Raw genomic sequence first — 14,320 nt, 5'->3', positions numbered from 1 at the left:
CAGCTGACAGTGTGTGGTCTCTGACAATGCCGCCTGTACCGCAAGGGATACATTCTGCCTTTTCTCTTTCTGTTTCAGAATGTCTGCTATTTCCAAGGATACATTGAAGGTTATCCAGATTCTATGGTGATTGTTAGCACATGTACTGGACTCAGGTTGTAATGCATACTTGTATATAAAATGGTGTGGTTTTAAAAAAATATCTGTGTGTGTGTGTGTGTGTGTGTGTGTGTGTGTGTGTGACTGTGTGGAACACAAAATGGATTCTAAATGAAAAGATTATAAAAGGAAATTATTTTAAAAACAGCTTCTACCCTCATGCTGAATTAGTTATTCTTAAATTTGGAGTTCATAAAAAATTTCTCAGAATTTATTTTTTGCCATTTTTATGTGTGTGTGTGTGTGTGTGTGTGTGTGCCTGCATGTGTACTAGATGAGCACACTGGAACTACAAGTGGCTGTGAGCGCCATATGGAGCTGGGAAGCAAACCCTGGTCCTCTGGAAGAGCAGCGAGTGCTCCGAACTGCTCAACCATTTCTCTAGCCCCACAGAAGTCATGAGATATTAATAGCTGGAATATCCCAACTGTGTTACTCTTCTCTACCACTCAGTGTGTGGCTCTTCGGTAACACAGTGGGACTCAATGAACTTATGAAAATGCATTAAGTACATGGCTATTGACTGATGCCTTCCTGTGCAATGGTTTATTTATAACTTGGTTTTTTTTTTCTTTCTTGGCAGAGGTTTTCTTCAGTTTGGAAATGTTAGCTATGGAATTGAACCTCTGGAATCTTCCATTGGTTTTGAGCACGTGATCTATCAAGTGGAACCTAAGAAAAGAGATGTTTTACTCTATGCCGAGAAGGATATTGGTCTAAGGAACCAGAAGTATAAGATACAAAGTGTCATGGTAGGGGATTAATTAGATGGTATCAAGTAATTTTCTGATAAACAACTTATTTATCCGCAGACCCCCCACACACATAGACATCCAAAGGATGTCCCAAAACAGTTTAATCACGAGCAAGATGTGGGCGAATTGCTCTAGACCTGGCCTGGGGAGTTAACTGTGACTAAATAAATACCCAAGAGAAGCACAAACGCTGGTACTGCACATACATCGCACACACACACACACACACACATGCACACACACACACACACATGTGCACATTAGTTGTTTTGTAATTTAAAAATTAAGATGACATTTAAAAGGAATACCATTCAGCTAACAGAACTACTTAGAAGATGAATGAGAGTATGGGGAAAGAAAGGAGAGATGGGATCAACCAGAATATGGAGAAAGGAAGGGAGAGGCAGGATCAATGAGAGTGCGGGGAAAGGAAGGGAGATGGATCACCTTCTGGATAAGATCATGTCTGATAGCGTGCCGAGCAGGACCAGGGAGGTAGGTGGAGAGGAGTCAAGGCAGAGGATCTGCCTTGGTAATGCTTCTGGTTCTATTCTGAATAAAAAAGTCTCTCCACATTCATCTCAGCAGCATTTTGACATCGAGTCTGTGGATTTTTTTTTTCAGCCACAGAAAGTTGCCCCTCAGTATGTGGAAATACACATTGTAGTGGAGAAAGAAATGGTAAGTGTGTTCCAATTGCATTTGTCCTGGTCATCGTTCATTAGCAGTGAAGCATTAGGAAGACAATTCTCCCATGTCTCACAGCGGAAGGCAGTAACTTGGATTTTAATAATCTCAATTATTTGCACTTTTTTCTCCCCATTATTCCTTTTGTCATAGTTGGAAATTTTTATTAAAATGCTTTCTCATTTACTAGTTTACCTTCTTTCTGAGGATAGTTATGTACTCACACATACTTGCAAGAACATGTGCACACTCAGACGCCTTCTGTCAGTGCTGCAGCAGCCAGCACACTAAAACCAACGCAGTCAAGATATGGGATCGTTGCACCCCAACAAGGAGCCATTGCATGCTTCTTTTCAGCCACACACCTCCCTCCCCCAATCTCCCTGACCTTCATTTCCAAAGCATTGTATAAACGGAATCACTCAGTATGTAACATTTTGGGAGCTTTTCACATATATACAGACTCTGGGAATTTTCCCAGTCTTAAATTGCTTCCTGGAACTGGAGAGATGACTTTGGTTAAGAGTGCTTGCTGCCCTTACAGAGGACCTGAGTTCAGGTCCCGGCATCCATGCAGTGACTGACAGACAACAACCTTTAAGTCAAGGCCATGTGATTCGATGCCCGCCCCTGGCCTCCACGGCCACTGCACATGCACACATAATAAGCAAAACACTTAGATAGTTACATCTAACTCATCCAAAGCTAACATTTTGTGTCCGGATCTATTATTATCTTTAACTTATTAGTAGTTGAATTTTAGCTTGAAATTTTTCAGATCTCTTTATATTTTCTATTTTTACACTATATGGTATGAATAATAAAATAATACTGATTAAAATATGTTAGTGATTTAAGACAGCTTATTGCTTTGCTATATCAAACTTCTAACAGGAGAACTGAATCATCAATGCTGAACAAATATATGTATGTATATAAATGGCAATTTTATTTTACAGTATGAGCATATTGGGGCTGATACAGCCATTGCCACTCAAAAGATTTTCCAGTTGATCGGACTGGCAAATGCTGTGAGTATTTTTTTTTTTTGTTTCTTAAAAAATATTTCACATTTGTGTCTTGGTTACATTTCTATTATTGTGATAAAACACCATATCCAACATAACTTACTGTGGCAGTTTGAATGTAATTGGCCTCCATTACTCATTGGGAGTGGCACTATTAGGAGACGTGGTCTTGTTGGAGGAGGCTGGATGACACATACCTTTAATTCAGACCCTGAGGCCAGAGGGCACACCTTTAATCTGGGCCACAGCTTCTGTTGGCAGTGCATCACTGTGGGGGCGGGCTTTAAGGTGTTCTTCTCAAGCTTCACTCAGTGTGACAGTCTCTTGGCTTTCTGTTGCCTCTGAGTCAAGATGTAGCTCTCTTGGCTCCAGGACCACAACTGCCTGCAGGCCGCCTCGCTCCCTGCCAGGATAATAATGGACTGAAACTCTGAAACAGTAAGCGAGTTGCTCTCAATTAAATGTTTTCTTTAGAAGAGCTGTTGTGGTCATGGTGCCTCTTCACAGCAATGGAAACCATAAATAAGACACTTAGAGAAGGAGGAGTTTCTTTGGGCTTACAGTTCCAAGGGTTAGTCCTTAATGCTGGAGACAGCATGGCAGGAGGCAGCAGATATGGCAGCGAGAGACAAAAGCTGAGAGCACATGCCTGGAACGAAGAGCAGGGAGCAGGGAGAGCAACCGGGAGTGGCGTTCAGCTCTGCAACCTCAAGCCCCGCCTCCAGTGACATACTTCCTCCAGCAATGCCCCACTTTCTAAACCTCCCCAAACAGTGCCACCAACCGGTGACCAATATCCAGATGCCAGCACCTACATGGGACATTATCACTGAAAGCACCACACTTGCTGCTGTCCCTTCGAACGCCCAGACCTTCTTTTGTGGAAGTGCATGACGATGCATGCTGAGTGGTAGAAGGCTCGTTGAGTTGCTTTTGAGGTTTCAGTTCTTCTACACGGAAAGTAGGTCATTGGAAGGGTTACATACAATGAGACTATCCTGGGAGACGAATGTGCAAGCATTAAAAGTGTGAGCATTTTAAAGAATCCAGTATAATTTTTACGGCCAGGACATTTACCGCTGATGAACACTTTCAAATGCTGGGTCCAGTGCAGTTAAATGCATGACCTGAACTGATTTTCAGAGCTCTTTTGCCTAGTCCCTTTAGATCATGTCGTTTGAACAGGTTTTCTGTCTGTGTTCTATTTTAGATTTTTGCCCCCTTTAATCTTACAGTAATTCTGTCTTCCCTGGAATTTTGGATGGATGCAAACAAAATCTCGACCACTGGCGACGCGAACGAGTTGCTCTATAGGTTCCTGAGCTGGAAACAGTTTTCCCTGGTTCTGCGTCCACACGACATGGCATTTCTACTTGTGTACGTACCTCCTCAAGCTGTGACATGTTCTACCCAGAGAAACTGGCCCGTCTGATCCCTTTTCCAACAATCCACAAGCATTTTAGAGAAAAAGCAAGTTCTCTGTGATTTCCGCCCCCTGTATATACAATAGCATGCAACTGTTATTGGGACAACTTACTACGGGGAAATCATGAAGGTCCCTCACTTGGTTGGTCTGTAGTTGAAGCTCACTTCTTCAGCCCAGCTTCCAGCTCCCTTCTTACCACGGAGCACACATCACTCCATCAAGTGCCCTTAGCTGTGCCTCATAAGCTCACGACATCTGTCTGAGTTCTGTGAAAGGAGGCACTTAGTTTTGCTCTTTGAAATAATAGGAATGATGACGACAAGAACAATGAGGAAACGTTGAGGAAATGGTTGTGTGGGTAAGGGGCTTGCTGTGCATTTCTGAGTCCCCAAGTTCAGAACCTTGAACTTGAATAAAAGCCAGGTGGCCCATGCTTCTGTAACTCCAGGGCACATACAGACGAGCACATGCACACACCACGGAAAAATGAAAACCCAGAAAGGAAGATGCTTCTGAATAGTCTACAGCAGTGGTCCTCAACCTTCCCCACGCTGTGCCTCATGGCGTGGTGACCCCAACCATAAAGTTATTTTTGTGGCTACTTCCTAACTGTAGTTTTGCTACTGTTATGAACAGTAATGTAAATATTTTTGGAGATAGGGGTCATGACCCATGGGTTGAGAACTACTGTTCTAATATACCATGAACATAATGTAGTTACACTGTGTTGAAAATTTTAGTATGCAAGCCCCGATTTAATAGACTCCTTGTTTTCTGTCACTGGCAATTTCAGAACACACATGACATGCAGAACTTTCAGTATCCGGTCACATGCTTGCCTTATATGACTCATTAAGGCCACCAGAGGAGGAAGGGACATCACAGCTCCCTCCAGACTCTGCCTTGTGCCAGCTTCATTGCCTCATTTTGTCATTCTAAGGAATTTTATTTATTTTTTATATTTATTTCAGAGACTATACCCATTTTATTCTAAAATAGTCACTGCACTGAATTCATCGTCACTATGTTCTGAAGCCCATGCGAAAGTGTATGTCCTATTTTTTAATGGATTTTTATCATTTTTAGAAAATGTAGGAACATTGGGTACATCCTAACCCATGTCACATGAATGTCAGTGGAAAATTGAAGAGTCTGCATCAGTGAGCAACACTAAACTCTGTCCTGTGAAAACAGTGTTAACTCTGCTAACTTTTGCAAAATTATAGTTATCATCTGTTTTCAATTTAGTTACAGAGAAACTTCAGACTATGTCGGTGCCACCTTTCAAGGGAAGATGTGTGACAAGAACTACGCGGGAGGCGTTGCTCTGGTATGCTGAAGCTTTGGTCTGGTTGATTAGAATTCCTAATGAGGGCCTTGCTGGAGAGGCCTGCTCCACAGAGGACCCAGCTTCCCTTCCTGGCGCCCACCCACATCCTTTAGCTCACAGCCAGCTGTGACTCCTGCTCCAGGAGATCCGATGCCCTCTTGTGGCCTCTATGGGCACTGCATGCACACACATACACATAAAATTAAAAATAAAGTAAATCTGTACAACAGACGGCAGTATAAACAGTATAAAATTAAAGAGTCTCTTGATTTGCTATCCTCATTAAAATTTGTGGTATTGTATGACTCTTAGGACATTGACACTGGTGTAATCTTAATATCATTTCACTTTGGTGCTTCTCACTGTAGAACTTGCTCCTCTCTTTAGTGTCTGTGTTTGTGTGATGTCTGCTGGAGTTTCAGAGAGGCGACAGAAAATGATCCCACTCTAATAAACAAAATGGAGCACAGTGAAGCTGGGAAAGAGAAAATTCATATTTAAAATTTATAAATCATATTTTGATAAACGTTGCTTTTATTTTATAGAAAAAGTGATTTCCTTGCTCTCTAAAGGTGGGATGTATGACTTCCTCAAACATTCAGATGCCACACACACACACACACACACACACGCACACACACGCACACACACACACACACACACGCACACACACACATCACTTGTTTACATACACAGACTGTGTGGTGGTTACTGCAGACAAGCTAATGAACAGTGATCACGAGATGACTTGGTGGAGGAAGGTCCTCTGCGTGGACATGAGGACCTGATTCCCTAGTCACCGTGTGAGACACTGGGAATGTTATCTCACACTGTGACCCCAGTGCTGGGAGACAGAGAGGAGAGGATCTGTGGAGCTCCCCAGCAGCCAGTACTGTCTGCACTGAGGGCCACACTGAACTAGAGACCTCGTCTCAAAGAGTAGAGGGCAAAGAGAAAGATACCTGAAGTGGGCCTCTGGCCTCCACATGAATGCCCAAATAAGCATGCTCACATATGCATACACACACACACACACACACACACACAGAGAGAGAGAGAGAGAGAGAGAGAGAGAGAGAGAGAGAGAGAGAGAGAGAGGCATACACAAAGACACACAAAATAATACAGGTACACGTATGTACCATGAATGAACATATTCTTCATCAGACACAGCACTCTGCCCCAAGTATCTGACTCCTGTAGTTTCCATAGCAAAGGAAGCTATTTCCTAAGCAAATGAAAGCCATTTTCCCCTTCATAACCTTTGAGCATCTGTGAGACAGTTGGCTTGAACAACATTGGGTAGGGTTGACAAATGGCTGTTTTGTCTCATTTATGATCTCTAGGAGAAGTGCTCTCTGGCTCCAGCAGATGAGATGCTTGCTCTAGGCTGTTATTTAACATGAGAGAAGGCTCAGTTCTATTTTGAATTTTCTTTTTTATTGTTTTTGTTGGGCTATTCATTTTTCTCTACTCCCCTCCCGACCTCCCCTCTCCTATTCTACCCTCTCCTGTGGCCCCCATGGTCCTAATTTACTCAGGAGAGCTTGTCTTTTTCTTCTTCCTATCTAGACCCATGTATGTATCTCTTAGGGTCCTCTTTGTTGCCTAGTTTCTCTGGGGTTATGGCCTGTAGGCTGGTTTTTTTTCAATTTATGTATAAAAGCCACTTATGAGTGAATACATATTACATTTGTCTTTCTGGATCTGAGTTACCTCACTCAATATGGTTTTTTCTAGCTCCATTCTTTTGCCTGCAAATTTCAAGATATCATTTTTTTCTGCTGTGTAGTACTCCATTGTGTAAATATACCACATTTTCCTTATCCATTCTTCGGTCAAGGGGCATTTAGATTGTTTCCAGGTTCTGACTCTGACAAATAAAACTGCTATGAACATAGTTGAGCACATGTCCTTGTGGTATGATTGTGCATCATTTGGGTATATACCCAACAGCAGTATTGCTAGGTCTTGAGGTAAATTGTTCCTAATTTTTTGAGAAATCACCATACTGATTTCCAAAGCGGCTGGACCAGTTTGCATTCCTACCAGCAATGCAGAAGTGTTCTCTTTACCCCACAACCTCTCCAGCATAAGTTGTCATTGGTGTTTTTGATCTTGTCCATTCTTACAGGTGTAAGATGGAATCTCAGAGTTGTTTTGATTTGTATTTCTATGATGGCTAAGGAAGTTGAACATTTCCTTATGTGTCTTTTCGCCCTTTGAGATTTGTCTGTTGAGAGTTCTCTGTTTCGGTCTGTACCCCATTTTTTTTTATTAAATTATTTGTTCTTTTGCTGCCAAGTTTCCCGAGTTCTTTATATATTTTGGAGATCAGTCCTCTGTCCAATGTGGGGTTGGTAAAGATCTTTTCCCATTCTGTAGGCTGTCGTTTTGTCTTGTTGACCATCTCCTTTGCCTTACAGAAGTTTCTCAGTTTCAGGAGGTCCAATTTATTAATTGTTTTTCTCAGTGTCTGTGCTGCTGGGGTTCTATTTAGGAAGTGGTCTCCTGTGCCAATGTGTTCAAGTGTACTTCCCACTTTCTCTTCTATGAGGTGTAGTGTGGTTGGTTTTCTGTTGAGGTCTTTGATCCACTTGGACTCGAGTTTTGCGATTGGCTACAGATATGGTCTGTTTTCACTCTTCTACATGCTGATATTCATTTGTGACTATTTTGCATTTTCTAGTCACTCATAATTTGTTTAAAGTGATTTATTTTACTTTATGTCATTGATCTTATTATGTATTATTTATTAAATTAAATACTTTATTTATTTACTACTTAGGGTTTTTTTTTCGAGACAAGTTTCTCTGTAGCCCTGGCTCTCCTGGAACTCACTATGTAGACCACGTCAGCCTTGAACTCACAGAAATCCACCTGTCTCTGCCTCCTGAGGGCTAGGATTAAAAGCGTGAGCCACCAACACCTGAATGATTACATTTTTGTTTTATTTTTATTTTACATGTATGAGTGTTTTTTATGTATGTGTATCTGTACACAAGTATGCAGTGCCATCAGAAGCCAAAAGAGGGTGTCAGATCTCCTGAAACTGGAGTTATAGACAGCTGTGAGCATCTATGTAGGCACTTGGAATCAAACTTGGGTCCTCTGGAAGAGCAGCAAGTGCTCACTAAGTTATACATCTCAATATTCTAACTGGTATTGATCCCATCTAAATTTATTAAATGTACTGTTTCTGAGTGTCTCGCTTATTCACATTATTAAAAGACATGCATGTTGAGATCATTCCTGTGTTTGCGGTGCTGTCTGTAGCACACTGTTGCAGTGTGGGTGGTGCTTCTGTGACTAGCACCAATGCATGCTTCCCCTTTATTTGACTGTGTGGCTATTGTGAGTAACCAATCACATTTTCCTAGCTCAAGTAAGATGCTTTCCACGACACGTACACACATTTATGGTCTGGTGTGTTTTCCTTCCAGCACCCCAAAGCCGTAACTCTGGAATCACTGGCAATTGTTGTAGTTCAGCTCCTGAGCCTCAGCATGGGGATAACGTACGACAATGTGAGCGATTGCCACTGTGGAGTGTCCGTCTGTGTGATGAACCCAGAAGCCATGTAAGAGCCTTGGCTCCCAGGCCTCGCCGCTGGAGTTTCTACTACGCTAATTCCTGTCTATTTAGTTATAGAAAACTAACCTGTTAAAAACTGGGCATCTTAGGTTTCTGTTGCTATGATAAAACACCACGATCAACAAGGGTTTATTTCACCTTACACTCTCATGGCCTAGTCCATCAGGGAAGTGAGTCAAGGCAAGAACTGAAGCAGAGGCCCTGGAGGAGTCTGCTCACTGGCTTGTTCCTCACACCTTTCTCAGCCTGCTTCCTTATTCAGCTCAGGACACACTCCCACAGTGGAATGACCCTCCCACATCGACCTTTAATCAATAAAATGGTCCACAGGCCAATCCTAGGGAGGCGGTTTCTCAGCTGAGCTTACCTTTTTCCCAGATGACTCCAGCCTGGGTCAAGCTAACAGAAACTGGCTAACACAGCAGACATTCTGCCACCTGGGCCACAGCCCCAGGCTCTATGCAGTGTTTCTTAGCAACCCAATGGCGTCATTGGGAACTCCTGAAAGCCATTTGGTGAGGAAAGAAGTTCTTGTTGTGGTGATGGTAACTTACCATGTTGAAGTACGGTTACGCTCCGAACCATGGCGGGGACGGTGAGTGCCTCGGTGAGCAGAATTCAAGCCATTCCTTAGACTTGGCCACTTTTGTGAGAGAGGTGTCAGGGAACCTGGCTCACCCAGATTCCTGCGCTGTAACGCTGACTTAGGCCTTTGGTCAGGATGTAGATGCTGTAACATTAACACTGCACAGTCAGAGATAAGCAAGTGCGGGAAGAAGCACGCGGAGCAATTCAGATGGAGCACAGAACACAGTTGACGCTCTGGGTCACTGAGCTTCACCCCAATGGATTCAATCAACACTAAGATCAAATTGTATCCGTTTTCCTAGTCCCTGCTTCCTGAAGCACGGCATGCTGGGTTATTTGCCCAGCACTGACTCTAGGCCTTGAACATCATATAGAGGTGGTGTCAAGTACACAGAGATGTTCATAAGTTCAAAAGCCCTTCTGTCACCCTCTGTGAGGGACCTGAGGATTTGAATATCCATAGAGCGTCCTGGAACAGCACCACCTAGGGACATGACGAGGCAACTGCATTCGAGTGTTTAGATTTCATTTCCCACCAGGAAGTACTGAAGAAGTACTGGAAGGCCTGGCTAACCGTATGAAACTCAGGAATACCAACCAGCCCCTTCATCAGGCCACCCACAAAACAGGCCCCAAGATGAAAGACTCATGCTTACCCTCCGCTCACAGGGGGGCTACCTTCAGTGACCTTAGCAGGATACCTGCTGGCTCACCCACTCAGCAGCAAGCCCTGCTCTTAACTACTGGCGGGTGTGAGATGACTGGCCGCTTGAGTCCCTGCCATGGCTTCCTTCCACTGACAGACAGTGACCTGGAATTGTAAACTGGACTGCCCCTTGCTCCCCTAAGTTGCTTTTGGTCAAGGCACTTTCTTACAGCAATTCCACTGTGGGTGGAACCCTTCAGGATGTAGTGTTTCCCCACTTTCTCATCCAGAGAAAGCGCAGGTGAGAATAGTTTGGTCTTGAGCTGTGGTCTTCTGCGATGCCTCTGACCCTGGGAGGGTCACGTGGGTCCCACATTGCTTTCTAACTTATTTGGTCGAACTGACCATCTAGGCTTGGATTGCTCTTTTTTAGAAAGAAGTTTATTAATGTTTAAATTACAGGCTTTTTTAAAAATCTGGACTATTTTTCCAGTATGCATCCATTGTCTCAAAACTGATTAATTAAAAGTCATAAATGTATTCTTCTCATCGTTATGTATTGCCCTTTGAGAGATGACAGGATCTGTACATGAAAATCAAGTGTCCAGCTAAATTCAGAGACTCTTGAGTGGGAGAAGGAGAAAGAGAGTGCCCAGTGAGTCTATTAGACTGAGCACAGTGCAGTCATGGTCAAAAGCAGAGGGAAGGAAGTAATCTTGAGTGTTACTGCTCAGCTACACTCCCCGTGTACACAGCCCAGCACCCCATACTGTCCACAGTTAGGATGTCCTCCCTCATCAGTTAATTTAAGGGAGCCCTCGTGGACGGGAGGTTTCTCAAGTCCTCTGGCACACAGGTCCCTCACAGAGCTGCACCTTAGTTGTGCACACCCTTCTGTGCACTTCACTTCCTCTCCATGATGTGTGTGTCAGCTCTAAAGTCAGGGTTAGGCAAGCCTCTGTCACGGTGTGCTATTCAGGAGGCAGGGCCAAGGAAGCCTGTCTGTTCTCTGCCAGCAGATACAAGTTCTCCCCAGTACTTTTGATCCGTGGTTGGTTGATTCTAGTAATGGTGAAGCTCAGTGACCCAGAGCGTCAACTGCGTTCTGTGCTCCATCTGAATCGCTCCGCGTGCTTCTACCCCACACTTGCTTGTCTCTGACTGTGCAGTGTTAATGTTACAGCATCAACATCCTGACCAAAGGCCTAGTCAGCGTTACAGCACAGGAATCCGGGTCAAACTGGATCCCTGCCCTGCCTGACCCCATATAAACCTGAGGCTGACTGCTGTCCTACGCAAGCTCATGTGCATGAACACACACACACACACACACACACACACACACACACACACCTGTATGCATATGAATACCCACATACACATATACATGCACACATAAAGAGTTGTTTACTAGACTTAGGGAGTTCAGGTTCTAAGACAGGAGGTAAGAGATGCAAGAGTTATTTAAAAACTCCAAAACCAAGTTGGGGGAAAACACCTCTGACCAAGAGTAGATAAAGGGAGATAAAGATTATCGCCCTTCCAGACTGGAGAGATGGCTCAGTGGTTAAGAGCACTGGCTTCTCTTTCAGAGGACCCAGGCTCAATTCCCAGCACCTACATGGCAGCTCACAACTATCTGTAACTTCAGTTCCAGAGGGTCTGATACCCTCATACAGACCTACCTGTAGTCAAAACACCAATGTACATTAAAAAAAATCATTTTTAAAAGATTATTGGCCTTCCTTAAGGCAGGGCTGTTCCAAAGCCCAACAGTTCTGGTAGGAAAAGAAAGCAACAACTTAAGAAACGATATGTAAGGTAGATACTAAACCCTGAGACCAGTGTCGCCAGAATTTGTCATGTAAACGCCAGCAAAACTTTGTGCTGCTGCTTCTGCTAACAGATTCAGCAGGAGCTGGCAAGCGGCTGACTCCCTGTGCACAGATCCAGCTCCGCCCTGCAGTACCTTCTTCCCGACCAACTACGTAGACTCTAAGGGTAGATGGCCTATGGGAACTCTTAGCACAAACCTTTGACATCATTCGCTTGACTCTTCTCAGTCATTCCAGCGGCGTACGGACCTTCAGTAACTGCAGCATGGAGAAATTTTTCAATTTCATCTCCAGTCCAAACTCCCACTGTCTTCGGAACAAGCCACAGCTGCAGCCGTCCTACAAGGCGGCCGTCTGTGGGAATGGACAGCTGGAAGAAGATGAAGTGTGTGACTGTGGACCGCAGGTTAGTGCTGCCACAGGGGGATGCGGCCGGAGCTACATCTGTGCTGTCCCCCGTCGGTTCGCTTCACTTCTCACAGTCAAGGGACACACGGACAGACTCGGGGGTGAAGTAATGTCTTGGCACATGGTTCAGTGATTGGTAGCCTATCCGTACAGAGATGTTTGCTTTCTCTGCCACTCTTATTGGTACATAGGTGACACCTAAAGAAATGGTTCACACTCACCATGTGCGAGTCGGCGACTGGATAATCAATGCACGCATGCCCTATGAAAGAAACCACAGCTAAGCCTGTCAGCTTAGATCAGCATCTAATATGGGTTCACTCAGTGTAGCACGTGCTGGCCTAAAACTCAAAACAACTCCAGCTTTCTGAGTGCTGGGATTGCAGGCTTGAGCCATCTTGCCTGGCTTATGAGCTTGCCATCTGCTTCCTGACTCTCCTCGCCCTCTTTCCCTCACTTCCTCCCCTCTCCTCCCTCATCTCCTATTAAAAATTAGGATGTAGCTGGGTGGTGGTGGCGCAGGCCTTTAATCCCAGAACTCAGGAGGCAGAGGCAGGTGGATCTCTGTGAGTTCGAGACCAGCATGGTCTACAAAAAAAAAAAAAAAAAAAGAATTAGGATGTAACCTCTAAGCACTTTGCGAGTGCTTTGCATGAATGTATTTTCTTGCAACAGTATGAGATGAACAATGCCTTTATCTCCATATTTAAAAGCAAACACTGAAATTCGTATTAAGTATCTCTTACAAGGCTTTTGTCTTAATTTCATGTCTATTGTTGTGATACAACCTGACAAAAGCCACTTAGGGGAGAGAGGATGAGCTAAAATAAATCCTTTGTCCCCAACCCTCATAGAGTGAAAAGACTCTCACAGAGTGGTGAGACTGTAATCCATATCACACAATCTCTCTCTCCTGTCTCTTCTGTAAGAATTAGGGCGCCACCTCTTAGCACTGCCAGTGTACATGCAATTCAATGTGTTACCTGCAGTCCTACTAGTGAGCATGAGACCTCCAGAGCAGATTCATCATGCTTCTCCACATGCTACACCCCTGGACCATGGTGTCTCCATCCCTCCCTTCCATGCCACTCTCTTTCTCATTTTTCTTTTTTTTCTTCTTTTTTTTGAATTTTTTAATTGATATTTATTGAGCTCTACATTTTTCCCTGCTCCCCTCCCTGCCTCTTCCCTCCCCCTTCAACCCTCCCCCAAGGTCCCCATGCTCCCAATTTACTCAAGGGATCTTGTCTTTTTCTACTTTCTACTTCCCATGTAGATTGTATCTATGTAGGTATCTCTTAGTGTCCACATTGTTGTCTAAGTTCCCTTTCTCATTTTTCAAACAAGCTATTTTGAAGGTCATTAAGTCCCATCTTTGAGTGACATCTCCTAAGAGGAAATCCTTCTCTTCCTCTTGGGCACAGTCTTGCCCAACCTTTCCCTTAAACTCACTTGCCATGCAGAATGACAGATGGGAAGCTTTCACCGTGAAGTAAGAAAATATTAGGAGGCACATTTGGAGTTTGGCCATGGAATCTTATTGACTTTTTACCAATATTCAATCACCAATTTAAATTTAATATTTAATTCAAAATTATTTAAAATATACCTATAACCACAGGGAGTTTTTTTTCCAAACCAAATAAATCTTCCATAAAACTGTGGGGTTGGAGGAAAGAGAAAAAGATAGAATGAAGGTAAATGAGATAAAAATATAGAGATAAAGGGGAATGAGCCATTGTCACAGTTGCTGAGAGTACTGTGTCCCTGGGGAACCAGGATGCACGTGTTCAGGATTCCCTGTGTGTTAGTTGAGGTCACTAGTGTGTGCCCCTCCCAATAGAAAATTGTCTTTCTGATGCTT

The 14,320-nt window shown here is 43.8% G+C and overlaps 1 protein-coding gene across 1 annotated transcript in view; it reads left to right on the top strand.

The window, feature by feature from the left end:
• Adam2 (ADAM metallopeptidase domain 2) overlaps positions 1-14,320 on the top strand; it is a 43,602-nt gene that overhangs the window by 9,357 nt on the left and 19,925 nt on the right. Inside the window, exons 5-12 of the mRNA XM_048422185.3 lie at positions 79-155; positions 743-911; positions 1,539-1,595; positions 2,561-2,632; positions 3,840-4,006; positions 5,304-5,385; positions 8,829-8,965; positions 12,277-12,454. Of these exons, the coding sequence (XP_048278142.3) occupies positions 79-155; positions 743-911; positions 1,539-1,595; positions 2,561-2,632; positions 3,840-4,006; positions 5,304-5,385; positions 8,829-8,965; positions 12,277-12,454 (939 nt within the window). The remainder of the gene's footprint in view (positions 1-78; positions 156-742; positions 912-1,538; positions 1,596-2,560; positions 2,633-3,839; positions 4,007-5,303; positions 5,386-8,828; positions 8,966-12,276; positions 12,455-14,320) is intronic.

Source organism: Myodes glareolus, chromosome 12 (genome assembly GCF_982192425.1).
Source record: "Myodes glareolus chromosome 12, mMyoGla1.1, whole genome shotgun sequence".
Lineage (NCBI taxonomy): Eukaryota > Metazoa > Chordata > Mammalia > Rodentia > Cricetidae > Myodes > Myodes glareolus.
This window is presented reverse-complemented; position numbering and strand designations above follow the sequence as displayed.